Here is a 14978-nt window from a genome sequence, read left to right as displayed (position 1 = left end):
GGGCGCTCACAGCCACGCTGGCAGAGCATGCATTCTTATCCCCATTTTACAGATAAGAAAATTCAGATCCCCAGTTTAACCGTGGGGCAAGCTGTGTCCATCTAGGATGCTGTCTGTTTGGGCTTATTGAGACTCTGCTTGGTGGCCACGTCACCGCCTGTGGCTAGGAGACAAGCAACCTGGTGGCTCAGACCTCCATGTCCTGAACTTACTGAGGGTCTCCATGCCTAGAATCTCCCAGCAAGGCCAGCACGGTAAGAGGAGAAGTCTCACCTGTTTCTTCTCAACAGAAACCGATATCGATGACTTCCTTCGGTGTGTGAAGCTGACCAGAGAAATTTTTGCACAGGAAGCCCTGGCACCATTCCGGGGGAAGGAGCTCCAGCCAGGAAGCCATGTCCAGTCAGACAAAGAGATAGAGGCCTTTGTGCGGGCAAAAGCGGACAGTGCCTACCACCCGTCGTGCACCTGTAAGATGGGCCAGCCCTCCGATCCCACTGCCGTGGTGGATCCACAGACCAGGGTGATTGGGGTGGAAAACCTCAGGGTGGTCGACGCCTCCATCATGCCCAGTGTGGTCAGCGGCAATCTGAATGCCCCCACAATCATGATCGCAGAGAAAGCAGCCGACATCATTAAGGGGCAGCCGCCACTCTGGGACCAGGATGTCCCTGTGTACAAGCCCAGGACCCTGGCCACCCAGCGTTGAGGCAGTCACTGCCTGAGAAGGCCCTGGACAAGCCAAAAGGGCCGGCACAGCCCTTTTCTGAAACTGTCTAGACTGTTAGGATTCAATGGCAAAGAAGCGGATAATTTACGAAATGAGACCAGTACTGATCAGTGAAGCAGGCTCCCTGTTCCCAGCATTTTCCTGTGGGCCCACTGGGGAAGGTCAGATTTCCGGCTGGGCCCCTCCTCCCTGCCTCGTGCAGATGGGTAACTATTGTCCTCGTCTTGTAGTCCATGGTGCTCTCCAACCCAGGGTCCCGCTGCCTCCCTCCGTCCTGGCTGGACTTGAGGAAAGTGGTTCTCTCCCAGGCCTCCCTCTGAAGACACGCCCCTCAAAGAGGGTGCTGTGCAGAGACTGGGTGTCCACCAGACCTTCACTGCCTTGTCTAGGGGGCACCCTCCACCTCAAGCTGTAACTGAGGCCAGGAGTCACTCGATAGTTAGGGAGCAAAGGAGCTCACCCGGGGTGCATGCATAAGTCTCCAGCATCCCTGGTCAGCTAGGAGAACTGCCTGCTGGAGGAAACGCAGGCTTCCCCTTTTTCTTTTTCTTCTGCTTCCCGATTTCACTCTTGGAGTGAGGCAGGAACCGGTGCTCAGTTGAGTCACTGAGGGTCTTGCAGCCCACCTGTCTAATGCTCTAGTTCTTACTAAACACAGCCCGACAAGAGGATTTGTGGACCTTGTTCAGGGAGAGAAGAGTCTGGAGAGACTCTTCACTACCAGAGGTTTCACAATTAAGCATTTTAAAAGGTTTTCCTATTACTGGGAAACCTAGAACCCAAAGCAAACCCACATACCAGACCACTGCTCCATGTCAAAGCAGCTAGCCCGAGAGGACGCTTTCCCCTCAGCCTGGGGAAATGACTCAGCACTGAACAAAGCCAGCTAATTCTTATTCTCCAGATGTCCATGGGAACAGACCAGAATGGAGCCGAGACTGATGGAAAAAGTAGTCAAGTAAAACTATGCTCCCTGATCCTGTAAAAATGCAATTGAGAGAAAAATAAATTGTCAAAGATTTGAGTTTGGGAGAAAAATGACAGACACAAGTAGCATTTAAAACAGTTCTTTGATCTTTAAACTTCTTACAACTCAAAAATGTAATCCAATAATTTATTTTTTAACTGAGATGCGTTATTCAGATGGTTCTTACAAGGTAATGAAAACTAAATGCATTCTGGATTGATTTTTCTGAAGCTATTCAAAGCCACCATTGGTGGCATGGCAGAAAAGAATTGCTATGTGGAAACCTGCCATGCTGGGTCCAGAATACAGACGGGAGAGAAATGGGGGCATTCCATGCTCCTCCCAGGACCAGACTGGACTGAGGGGGCTTGGAATCCTGGCAGCCACAACTTATGTTTCTGAGAAAGACCTTCCAGAAAGGTGGAAAGAAGAAAACCATCATACCTCTTCTTTAAAAATTTTAAGCAGCTCCTGTTTAAATCTTACCTGTGTCCTGCTTTACCTTGTTCCAAGGGAGGCTCGAGAAAGAAAATTCTAAATCTGCCCAAAGATTTCTTTCTCCTATGGTAAGAGACGTTTGCCACCTGCCCCACAGCCTTGGTCCATAGCCGTCATCCTGTGGGTCTTGGAGCCACCTGCAGGGGCGAAGGAACAGCACAGGAGTGCAGGTACCAGCCACCGCTCTGAGGGCCAAGAAGTGACAACTTAGGTGTGGAGGGGGATCTCAGGCGACTGTGACTGTACCGACCTTCTTGGTATGGATATGGCAGGTGACATAGCCATTTAGTCCTGCCATCTCTGCATTCTGTGGTGGTGTTGGCCTCCGAGACAATGGCTGATTTGCTACTGTGGCTGTACTGTAAGTTAAGGAAAATAACGTGACCCTGTACTGCTTCATTACATCCGGGTGCCTCGCTCACTCTTGCTTACGCGTCTTTGTTTCTGTGATCACACGCAGAAATAAGTTTCAAAGGGGAAGACCATGAGGGTCCTATACCCAGGACTCACAGACGTCCAAGTGGAAAACTGTGCTGTTGGGGTTCAGACACAGGCCAGAATACTCTGCCTTGAAGGGGTTCCTCACTCGAGCCCAGCAGCTGGAGTGCTGTCACCGTCTGGGCAGAGTGCAGCAGTGGCCCATGTCATAACAATGGCACTGTGTGAACATTCCACTGCCATGAGGGAACCCTCCACTTCAGAAAAAAAGTTGGCGGCTGGGGAAGCCAGAGAAGGGAGCAAGTGCCGCCTGGAGTTGGGGGAGAAGAGCCACATAATGCTGCCCGCCCAGACACCAGGCTGCACTCAGCCTCTCAAGGAGTCGGGCAAACTTTGTCAGTTACACCCCTGAGCAAAAAGCCTGCATAAAAACATGAAAGAATGCGCTTTTCAAAAAATAGTTTCAAATTGGAACACAAAACTGTGACTGCCTAGCGATCAGGCTCTGAGGAGTACTGACCCCTTGGCAGAAACCGGTGTAGAAGGCTGCTACATCAGCAGAAAGTTCTCCCTGACAGAATAAGGGACAAAACATGCAGGTATAGGAGCAGCCTACCTGCAGTGTGACCAGGAAATGGCGGGTCCTGGAAGTGGGAAGTCTGGTGCCTTAACTCTACCCTGTCAGCTTCCAGTGCAAGCAGCAGCATTTCCATAAATTCAAATAGATAATTTTCTCCAGCCAAACCACATTGACCTCCACACAAAGGTCATTTCATAGTTCCACTGATCAATGTAACAGCAGAACTAATACCTAGATCCTTTTCTCTTAAAAATCAGAAAAAAAAAAAAAAAGAAAAAACACACCCTCTCAACTGGCCCTGTCTTGAGACCCAGGCAGCCTCCCCTATCATCTGCCACTGTCCCCACAGTGCCTCCTCGAGACACTCTCACTGTTGCTCCCCTGTTGGAAGCAGGGGCCCCAGACCTGCTCCTCATACTCGCCTGACCTCCTAAGTTCCCAGTAGAAAAGAAATATCATTTTAGAGAAATAAAAACTTTTCCAACAATTGAAAGTGTAGCTGGAGTCTGTTTCGAGTCGGGGTAGTCTAGCAAATGAGTTGGAGCGCTGCGTGACAATAGTTCTATTGCTAACCAGTTTTTAGAACACACTGACTGTCCATCCTAACAAAAACCTTTGCAGGAAAGCAGGCAAAGACACGGCCGTGGAGCAGCCTATTAAAAAGAAAAAGGAAAAAAACATCAAGTGCCCTGTTTTCTCTCACATACATGGATGGCGTCAGCGGTAAAGTGGGTTCCTCAGGCAGATCCAGCCCCCACTGCACCGAGACGCTTCCAGGTCTTCACAACCCACCCTTTCTGGCCTTGGGCTGATTCTGAAACATCTTGGAATGGAAGCACCGCCTGGCCAAGTCTGGATGGAAATCACAGAGACAGTTCTTAACAAGGTTCTTGCTCAATGATAGTGAAATCAGAACTGCCATTTCCATTTTGTGATATTATGAAAAACACATATTAAAGAAATTAAATGTACTATCCCTGGGGACGCAACAAAATGACCTTTTCTCAGGGGATGGAAGGGAAACTGAAAGGAAAGACATTTAATTTTAAAACTTACCTAAAACAAAGGAAAAAAAACCATGCTCTACAACTTCAAATTTTTCTTACAAAGAAAAATTTAATGTTAGGTGAGAGGTTGAACCAGGCGTAAAGTAGACAGATATTCGGAGTGGTGCAACCTATAAAAATGCCGGTTTTTAGGTACTGACTGGAAAACATCATTGCCTATACCAGAAAAGTCAGCTGGTAGGCAGCATTGGACTGGTGATGGTAAGCCACACAGTAAGACCAATACCTAAAAGAGAAACAGAGTCCCAGACCGTAGTAACAGTGGTTTAGCCCTTTAGGAGAAACAGTGCTCTCCGCAGCTGGTATTAAGTTACCATAGGCATTGAAGGAGCCACAAGGATAAGAAAAATATCTATTTACAGAATTACAGTTACAGAACTGCCCGCACAGAGTGTTCGCCCCTTCTGAAGCTCTCACTGGCAAACACCAGGTGTTTGCAAGGAGAGCTCCCAAACATAATAAAATTATTACACAGTTTTATTATGAAGAACATTTTGCATTTTAATAAAAAAGAATTTACGTCAGGAAACAGTCATTTACAAACCTTGAAGTGTTTTTGCCTGGATTTGGAGTAAGAATGTCTTAAGAAGAGGTTTGTAAGGTCTTCATAACAAAGTATTGTTATTTACAACAACCAAAAAAAAAAAAAAACCCACTGATTAACAGGTTGTCTATGTAATATTTAAAAATTTTGAACCAAAAATTGCTACCTGTTTTTTGTTTGTTTGTTTGTTTGTTTGTTTGTTTTTGGACTGCAAAGAATCCCCGCCAAGGTAACTTGACAAAGTCGGCATAATTCTGTGAACAGAAAAGGAAGCCTTGACAGGTCTCATGATCCAAAAGTGGGTTTTCTTCAGGAAGTGCAATCGGAGTGGGAGTGCAGCTAATGCAAACGTCAGCCCTCATTCAATTGCATATAAAAGCCCTCAGAGAACACACAGTACAGCAATATTTTGTAAAAAGGCAATAATACGATTTCTCCAGAACCCAAGCTTCTAATCCTGTAGATCGTCACTTTGCTCCCTTTCCCCCTTTCCCCAGCGGTCCTTATTTCTTACGACAAGCAGCATCACCATTTCCCCGGGGACATGAGAAGCGGGACTTCATCTACCCACGCAATTATTCCTGCACTAGAGATGCAGAAATGTCCTGTAGGCAGGTGAGAAACCAACAACTAGGAATGCCACAGGGTCAGAGCAACCAGCTTGACCTACTGCCATCAACTTAGCAGGGGAGAGGTAAAGTGAAACAAGACAGTGGCAACCCATGGCGGATCAAAAGGTACACGATCAACTCACAGAACTCTTGCCCAAAGAAAAGACTGCAAATAATCATACGGTATATCTTAATGTAAAGACAGATTTATAGTGACTCAAAATATTTTAGAAAAATCTCTGTAGTGTCAGGTTCTTTTGAACTTAAAATTTTACCCCCAAAAGATTTTCACTGAATAAAGGAGAATTGGCTCTATTTCTTCTACTTCTGTTTAGTCTGAGTAAAAATACTAAGAATTTCTAGATTTCAGTGGGGAACTATAATTATTAGGACCCATGGATATTGCTGCAGTTCAAATACGGTACAATAATTACAAAATATAGACCATCTCTTTACAAATACAAATTATAATATATTACAAGTCATGTACAGTAAATCTATAATTTTTAACCAAATTAGTGTATCTAAGTTGACCTGGTTGCGAGTGATGATTCCAGTTTACAGTTGCCCTTATCCTGACAGTCAGAAACCGACCATCTGAGTGACGCTCTCTCATGTAAACTCGTGTCATATAACAGAAAACCTCTTTTACAAGGTCCTGCTTTCCTCTCAGGATGACAGCTGGTAGGTAGGTCCTGACTTACACACTGAATTTCATAACAGCTAAACAGAAACCAGGAAGCAGTATATTTTTGGGTGGGAAAGGGTTTAAAACTGGATATGCTGGGCCCAGTGAATGTCTGATATGCTAGACCAATGGCTGAGGTAATGACACAGGTATGGTGATCGTCATCACCTTTAACCTTCCCCACCGTGCCTGCAGGCAGGTCGGTGGGCACGGGTGAGTGCCCCAGATGCACTCTGAACAAGAGGGCAGGGCTTGTCCGCCCTCTACACCGGTCAGTCCTCTGAGAGAGGGTTGGACCTGCGGTTTCTCATAATGGGGGCTGAGCATGTGTGCACAGCTGTTCCCTACCAGGTGTATGGCTTCCTTGAGGCATGACATCACTTGTACAAAAGTCTAATTGAATGTGGACGTCACACTAGTGCCTAAACTTTCCTAACTATGAGGCACTTTTTCCCTGGCCCTCCAGCACCCCACCTGAGGGGCCAGCGCCAGTCTGCCCCTCCCTGGGGGCTACAGCGTGGTGATGCATATCATCTCATCTGCCAGGTCCTCCTCCTCCTCTCTCCCGGGGTCTGGCTCTTCGTCGCTGTAGCCTGGCCCAAAGTCCTGGAGGTCATAGTCCTGCCGGTTTGAGATGGAGCCCACGTCCCCATTAGCCCGGGAATGCACGTTCCCATTAAGCAGGTTGCTGGCTGCACTCTCCATTTCGTCGATGGTTAGGTCACAGGCATCAGCAATTTCATGTTTTGTCGCCGACACAAATTTGGGATCCCTTGCATACCGTCCTAAGCCTTCAGATATCAGGACCTGCACAGGTATGGTGATCAATGGAAAGAGGATCAATGGCGCGAATGCATTATAAGGCGTTGAGGGGGGCCAGTGACACAAAACCCACCTCCACACTAACTGCATGCTGTGCTTCTGGGACTCAGCCAGTCATATTCACTAGACCTCATACATGGTAGCTAAATGCGACTGTAAATGGCTTTGGCTTTCAAATGTCATGGAGCTCAGAACTATACATGACCCCACAAGGGTGCAACCCACTGAGGAAGAAGATTTTACTACCATGTTTCCCCGAAAATAAGACCTATCTGGACCATCAGCTCTAATGAGTCTTTTGGAGCAAAAATTAAGACCCAGTCTTATATTATATAAGACCTGGTCTATTATATTAAAATAAGACCAGGTCTTATATTAATTTTTGCTCCAAAAGACGCATTAGAGCTGATGGTCTGGATAGGTCTTATTTTCGGGGAAACACGGTATAAACTGGTAATAGTTGCAGGAAGAGCATACATAATCCTAGGTACAGCTAATTTATGAGACTCAGCAGTGATGGTGGTTTCACATTCATGCTTTAAGTACCATCCTTGCTTCTAAGAGGTGAGCGGACGCCCTGCCCTCAGAGTCACCCCCACTCCTGCCCTGTGTGGTTCTCATGACTCTCCCCCTGCTGTGCCTGCAGCCCGCACTCAGGTGGCTCAGTTTCTCGATGAGCCATACTCACTGCCTCCACCAAGCTGTCTGCACTCCTCTGCTTGTCGCTGTTTTTGTTGTGGAAGCTGCTGGGGACAGTCAGGCTGGCTGGTGTGAAAGTCCGATAGGAGATGCCAGGCTCGTCCGTGTACCACGAGCTGCGGTGCAGGGATGGCAGGCTCCCATTGACCTGGTCCAGTGCCTCCGACTGCTCCACCTGGATCAGGGGTGTGTAGCACGGCGTCCAGTCCTGATATGGAGGGGTGGCTGGAGGGGTGGCCCACGACCGGGTTGAGTGGCTCGGGGAGTACTTCTGGGCTTTACTTGGATCTAGGCCTGCAACTGCCATGATCTGAGGAGAAAGGGGACATGGGGAGACCAGAGGCCCTCAGAGGGACAGGCCTCAGGCCTCCTCAAGACGGACTAAGCATGTGGGGCAGCCTCGGACAAGGACCTCAAAAGGACATGAGTACACTGAGTAAATTAAGTGAGCTGGCAGTAAAAATTTGGCTTTCTAGCGGACTGCATTTTCTTTTTTCCCAAATCCACAAGCATTTCTTATGACTGTTCCCCAGTAGGAATCAGTTGCTAATTCATGAAGTTACTTCCGAATGATCAAGCATCAGGGATGACGTACAAGCTGGGGCTATGAACCTGCCACCCAGTGTACTGTGATTTAAATGTGGGAAGTACATTCAGGGCAAACTAATGGTTCCCAGCACTCAAAGGGAAACACCGCTGGCTCTCATTATGCAACACGTCACAAGGCCAGTATCTGTTCTGAAGCCCTAGGTCCAAGCCCTGTTTCCCCCGCCTACAGTGACACCACAGCACATCCGCCCCCGGCATTCCCACTCTGCTCAGGGGGACCCTGAGGCCCAGTTTTGTGAACAGCGCAGGCCCAAGGCCAAAGGGGAAGCCATGCTCTCCCGAGGGAGGCAGGGCTGACAGGATCTGGGTCTGCTCAGGGCGGGGCAGCAAAGGGACGGCATTTTCATGCCCATGCCCATGGAGAGATTGCCATGCCTACTTGGTCATGGCATTTGATGGCCTGGGCCTTCCCAAGTTGTGTCCTAATAAAGAAGGACACAAAATTAATTTAACAACTGAAGGTAGAAAAGTAAAAAGTTGGCAGAGATGTGCTCTTTTCAGAAAGGAAATGTACCCTATTTGTGTCCTTGAGGCGAAGCCCAGGTGAGTGGGCCCTGGCCCCCACTCCCTCCTGTCCAGCCACCCTCACTGGGCAGGACCTTCTCCCTGAACCCCTCCCGCTGCAGGCTGGGTCGGAGGCTCGCACATCCCCATGATTACAGGGCCCTGCCCACAGAGGGCTCTATAAATGTGTTTCAATGAAGCAACAACCTCTAAGAGCAAATAAAGGGCAGCGCTGATTGTTCAGGCTCAGTCAAGCGGCCACCACTCCCTGGGTCATGGATTGTACCAGGCCCTGTCTTCAATGCTGAGGAGAGATGTAGGAGAGGAGACTGCATCGAGGCTGACAGCCAGCTTCGGAAGCTGGCAGCCTTGGATTCAAATGCCAACTTGATCAATCACCTCCTTATGTGAGCTAGGGCACATCCCCTACCCTCTGATGTTTGCTCATCCATACAATGGGGCTTGTGACAGTTATCTATTTGCAGGTTGTTAAGACTGAACCTGAGTGTATGTGAAGGTTCTCTCTTTCCCTCTTGGTATTGGAAGCTAAGGGGAAGAGGGTGTCCTGAGGATGGGTCCTATACAGGGTGCCCCCCAGACCCTTGGTGGCAAGGCCAGGGGGGCCTGCTTACCTGTTGCTGCATCAGGTGCAGAGGTAGGGCGGTGCGGTGGGGGAAGGCAGGGGATGGCGGGCCGTCCTCCTGGCTGCTCTGACGGCGCAGGCACTCAAAGTTGAAGGAGGACCTCCGGTGGGCTGAGGAGGAAAAGCACACCGGCAGCTGTGAAACAATTTCTGTCAGGACCCCAGGGCTCTCTGTCAGGGTGGCCCACCAAACGTTCAGCAGAGAGCCCAGGAGGAAGCAGAGGTATGTCCAAAAGAAAGCATTAGGCAGTGAGGTCTCAGAATTCTTGGAGGGAGAATGAAGAAGAAGCCCAACTGAGGGATATTTTTTTTTTAAGTGTAAGTAGATTTCTTATAAATGCCGTGCCTGTTCTCAGGGGGAGGAGCTAAAGGCAGCCAGAGCGCAGCTGACTCAAAGCCCGTGGCTCACACATTGTGGGGAACACAGCATTTCAGACAATGACACAACCTCATTCTAGAATCCCACAGATGCTTGCTGACTGCCCCATTCTCACCGTCCAGACATGCTAAGTGTCTGTGGGGACTAGGTGTCTCCAGGGTACTCCAGTGTTTCCCTGTTTTAAAGGGAGTGACTTGCTACCTGCCCTACCATCTCCACCAGGTAATAAGCACATTCTATTGTTGGGAAAGACTCAGCTTCTCTAGCATTGAAGACAAAACAAAAAGGAACACCTCTGACTTTAAAGTATGCAGTTGTCTTGTTAATAGCCACTTTGAATAGGGACTTCTACACAGGTTGAGTGATGACACCAGATCCAGAGCTTGTGGCTTCTCAGGGCACCAGGCACTGGATATCAGTCTGAATTCTGGGTCCCCAAGCACAGGCCAGAAGTGTCCCCCTGGAAACACCTCCACGGGAAGGAGGAGGTGTTTCAGGAGCCCTACCAATGTTTACAAGGCAGTGAGTGCCCAAGACACTTCAACAGCTCCTTTCTTGACCTGTGCTTTCGAAGTTCACAGGATATGCTTAAAACCCCTCAATTCCTGTATTGAAAACTGTAGACACCAGCCTGGGGAGCCCTCCCAGGCATCCTGTTATGGCACACGAAGCTACAGGAACCAGTTCTATGAAGGCCCAGTTCCCAAAGCACATGAAGACCAGGCCAGCCACTGCCCAATGGGGAGGAACAAGACAGACAATCCTGGTCTCACAGGCCCAGAGTGCATGGTGGGGTAGACTGGAGCCTCCTCGTTGAGTTGCCGACCTGGGACACAGGTATCTGTGCAATGCCTGCTGTCCTAATCAGGCGGCCTTCCCTCCATACCCCATGCAGGGGTGGAATTTAACAGCGTTCCAAGAAGGACAAGTCTCCCTCATCAGCACAACCTCTAGGACCCTCTCAGGATCGGATGGCAGGGGCATGAGGCTCAGAGCCAGGAAAGAAAGTCACTGTTCCTCTCATTCGCATAATGCCTTTCAGTTTTGAGAGGGTCCACATACACAGCGCATCATCGCATTTGCTCTGTACCACCATCTCTGATGGAGGAAATACTGTATTTTGCCGTGTATAATGCACACTTTTCTACCCAAATTTGTGAAGGAAAAATAAGGATGCGCATGATACATGGGTAGTACTAATTCCGTATCTATATAAATGTTTTTAACTTTTTAAATTATGCTTATGAGTTAAGAGTGTAACTCTAGAAATCAATAACGATATCCGTATGCAAAATAATACCCTGGAATATAATCATCGGTTTTGTTGAATTTACAATGAACTTGCAAGGACGAAGAGTTCTTGGCCTTCTATGTATGATGTGTAAATATCGTAAATTTGTTACCAGTACATAAAATTTCCTGTACTTTGTATGTGTTCTTGTGTGTTGTAATTATTTGTGACATAAAATTTCTTGTACCATAATATGTTTAAAAATAAATGCTAAACCATATATTGGGACATAAAATCAGCCTCAGCAAATTTAAGAAGATTGAAATCATACCAAGCATATTCTCTGATCACAAGGCTTTGAAATTGGATATCAACTGCAAAAAGAAAGCAGGAAAAAACACAAATACATGGAGATTAAACAACATACTTTTAAAGAACGACCAGGTCAAAGAAGAAATTAGGGGAGAGATCAAAAGATACATAGAAACAAATGACAATGAAAATACATCCTACCAAAATTTTTGGGACGCAGTGAAAGCAGTTTTAAGAGGGAAATTTCTATCATTACAGGCCTATCTCAAGAAACAAGAAAAATCCCAAATAAATAACCTCATGTTACACCTTAAAGAACTAGAAAAGAAGAACAAATGAAACCCAAGGTCAGCAGAAGAAAGGAAATAACAAAAATTAGAGCAGAACTAAATGAAACAGAGAACAAAAAGACGATAGAAAAAATTAATGTGACAAAGAGCTGGTTCTTTGAAAAGATTAACAAAATCGATAAACCCTTGGCTAGACTCACTAAGATAAAAAGAGAGAAGACACTAATTAACAAAATCAGAAATGAAACAGGAAGTTATCATGGACACCACAGAAATACAAAGGATCATCCAAGAATACTATGAAGTACTATATGCCACCAAATTCAATAACCTAGAAGAAATGGACAAGTTCTTAGAAACACATAGCCTTCCTAGGCTGAACCATGAAGAACTGGAAAATCTAAACAGACCTATCACCAGTAATGAAATTGAATCAGTCATCCAAAACCTTCCCAAAAGCAAAAGTCCGGGACCAGATGGCTTCACTAGTGAATTCTACCAAACCTTCAAAGAGGATCTAATACCAATCCTGCTCAAACTCTTCCAAAAAATTGAAGAAGAGACAGTACTCCCTAACTCATTTTATGAGGCCAACATTACCTTGATACCAAAACCTGGTAAGGACAACACAAGAAAATTACAGACCAATATCTCTGATGAATATAGATGCAAAATTCCTAAACAACATTCTAGCAAATCGAATAAAACAATGCATTAAAAGATTATTCATCACGACCAAGTGGGGTTCATCCCAGGGCACAAGGATGGTTCAACATCTGCAATCCATCAATGTGATACATCATCATAAAAAAAAAAAAGACAAAAAAATCATGATTTATATCAATTTGATGCAAAAAAATTTGACAAGATACAACATCCATTTATGATTAAAAAACTTAATAAAAAAGGTATAGAAGAAAAAAACCTTAACAAAATAAAGGCCATATATGACAAACCCTCAGCTAATCTCATAATAAATGGTGAAAAAAAACTGAAGCCCTTTGCTTTTCAGGAAGGAACACAGGCTGTCCCCCCCCTGTCACCTCTTTTTTTCAACATAGTGTTGGAAGTCCTTGAGAGAGCAAAGGGAGAGAAGAAAAAAAAAAAATCAAATTGGGAATGAAAAAAAGAAATTATCACTCTTTCTGCAGATGATGATGCTATATATATAAAAAAAAAAAAAGACTCCACAAAAAAAATATTAGAAACAAAAAAAAAATACAGTAAAGTTGCTGGCTAAAAAAAATCAACAAAAAAAATTCCATTTTCTATATATATAACAATGAATGAAAGAAAAAAAAAAAAAAAAAAAATTCCTTTTGCAATTGCAGCAAAAAAAAAATAATACCTAGGAATAAACTTAACCAAGGATGTGAAGGACCTATATGCTAAAAACTATAAGACATTTTTAAAAAAAAAAAAAGAGACACAAAAAAAAAAAAAGACATTCCGCTCATGGATTGGAAAAAAAAACATAGTTAAAAAATGCATATTACCCAAAGCAATATACAGATTTAATGCAATCCCCATCAAAATCCCAATGGCATTTTTTTAAAGAAATAGAAAAAAAATCATCAGATTTGTTTGGAACCACAAAAGACCCCGAATAGCCAAAGCAATCTTAAGAAAAAGAACAATGCTGGAGGTATCACACTCCCTGACTTTAGCTTGCACTACAGGGCTACAATAATCAAAACAGCATGGTATTGGCAGAAAAACAGACACATAGACCAATGAAATAGAACTGAGAACCCAGAAATAAAACACATAAATATGGACAGATAATTTTTGACAAAGAGGCCAAAAACATACAATGGAGAAAAGACAGCCTCTTCAATAAATGGTGCGGGGAGAATTGGATAGCCACGTGCAAAAGAATGAAACTGGACTGCTACCTGTCACTATGTACCAAAATTAATTCAAAATGGATCAAAGACTTAAGCATAAGATCTGACACAATAAACTGCATAGAAGAAAACATAGGTACTAAACTTATGGACTTGGGTTCAAAGAGCATTTTATGAATTTGTCTCCAAAGGCAAGGGAAGTAAAAGCTAAAATAAACGAATGGGACTATATGAAACCTAAAAGCTCTGCACAGCAAAAGAAACCATCGACAAAATAAAGAGGCAACCAACTGAATGGGAGAAGATTTTTGCAAACAGTGCCTCCGATAAGGGGTTGATATCCAAAATATACAAGGAACTCATGAAACTCAACAAAAAAACAAACAAACAACCCAATTGAAAAATGGGCAGACGACCTGAAGAGACATTTCTCCAAAGAGGACATACAAATGGCAAACAAACATGAAAAAATGCTCAACATCAATAATCATCAGAGAAATGCAAATAAAAACCACAATGAGATATCACCTCACCCCATTCAGAATGGCTATCATCAACAAGACAAATAGTAACAAGTGTTGGAGAGGCTGTGGAGAAAAAGGAACCCTCATACACTGTTGGAGGGAATGCAGATTGGTGCAGCTGCTATGGAAGGCAGTGTGGAGGTTCCTCAAAGAATTACGAATAGAATTGCCATATGACCCAGCAACCCCTCTCCTGGGTATCCACCCAAATAATCTGAAAACATTTATACATAAAGACACGTGTGCTCCAATGTTCACTGCAGCTTTGTTTACGGTGGCCAAGACATGGAAACAACCAAAATGTCCTTCGATAGATGAATGGATAAAGAAGTTGTGGTATATATACACAATGGAATACTATTTGGCGGTAAGAAAAGATGAAATAGGAACATTTGTGACAACATGGATGGATCTTGAGAGTATAATGCTAAGCGAAATAAGTCAGACAGAAAAAGCAGAGAACCATGTGATTTCACTGATATGTGGTATATAAACCAAAAACAACAAAAGAACAAGACAAACAAATGAGAAACAAAAACTCATAGACACAGACAATAGTTTAGTGGTTACCAGAGGGTAAGGGGGGGACGGGGGTGGGAGATGAGGGTACGGGGGATCAAATATATGGTGATGGAAGGAGAACTGACTCTGGGTGGTGAACACACAATGGGATTTATAGATGATGTAATACAGAATTGTACACCTGAAGTCTATGTAATTTTACTAACAATTGTCACCCCAATAAATTTTAAAAAAATAAGTGCTAAAATTCCTTTATAATACAAAAAACAAGCACCTAAATGTAAACAAATAAAATTTTGAATAAGAAATTAAAACAAAAGATTTTTTTCCCCTGAAAGTTTGGGCCAAAAACATGGGTGTGCATTATACACAGGAGTGCATTATACACAGCAAAATATGGTATTCCTACCGAAGCTGAGGACACAGGCTGAGGAGTTCCATGTTCTCCCTGCCCAAGGGCTGAACCAATGCTC

The 14978-nt window shown here is 44.8% G+C and overlaps 2 protein-coding genes across 23 annotated transcripts in view; one reads left to right on the top strand and one right to left on the bottom strand.

The window, feature by feature from the left end:
• CHDH (choline dehydrogenase) overlaps positions 1 to 2616 on the top strand; it is a 30571-nt gene extending 27955 nt beyond the window's left edge. For both annotated transcript variants that reach the window (XM_019724256.2, XM_019724254.2), the window contains one exon: positions 291 to 2616. In XM_019724256.2, the coding sequence (XP_019579815.2) occupies positions 291 to 709 (419 nt within the window). In that variant the 3' untranslated portion in view covers positions 710 to 2616. The remainder of the gene's footprint in view (positions 1 to 290) is intronic.
• A 2002-nt stretch (positions 2617 to 4618) lies between these two features.
• Positions 4619 to 14978, bottom strand: part of CACNA1D (calcium voltage-gated channel subunit alpha1 D) — a 427288-nt gene continuing 416928 nt past the window's right edge. For all 21 annotated transcript variants that reach the window (XM_074313103.1, XM_074313111.1, XM_074313112.1 and 18 more), the window contains 3 exons: positions 9390 to 9511; positions 7634 to 7954; positions 4619 to 6930 (listed from right to left, as the gene is read on the bottom strand). In XM_074313103.1, the coding sequence (XP_074169204.1) occupies positions 6634 to 6930; positions 7634 to 7954; positions 9390 to 9511 (740 nt within the window). In that variant the 3' untranslated portion in view covers positions 4619 to 6633. The remainder of the gene's footprint in view (positions 6931 to 7633; positions 7955 to 9389; positions 9512 to 14978) is intronic.

The sequence above is a fragment of the Rhinolophus sinicus genome, linkage group LG10, assembly GCF_036562045.2.
Source record: "Rhinolophus sinicus isolate RSC01 linkage group LG10, ASM3656204v1, whole genome shotgun sequence".
NCBI lineage: Eukaryota > Metazoa > Chordata > Mammalia > Chiroptera > Rhinolophidae > Rhinolophus > Rhinolophus sinicus.
The sequence above is the reverse complement of the archived record's forward strand: the minus strand, read 5'-3'. Positions and strand labels throughout refer to the sequence as shown.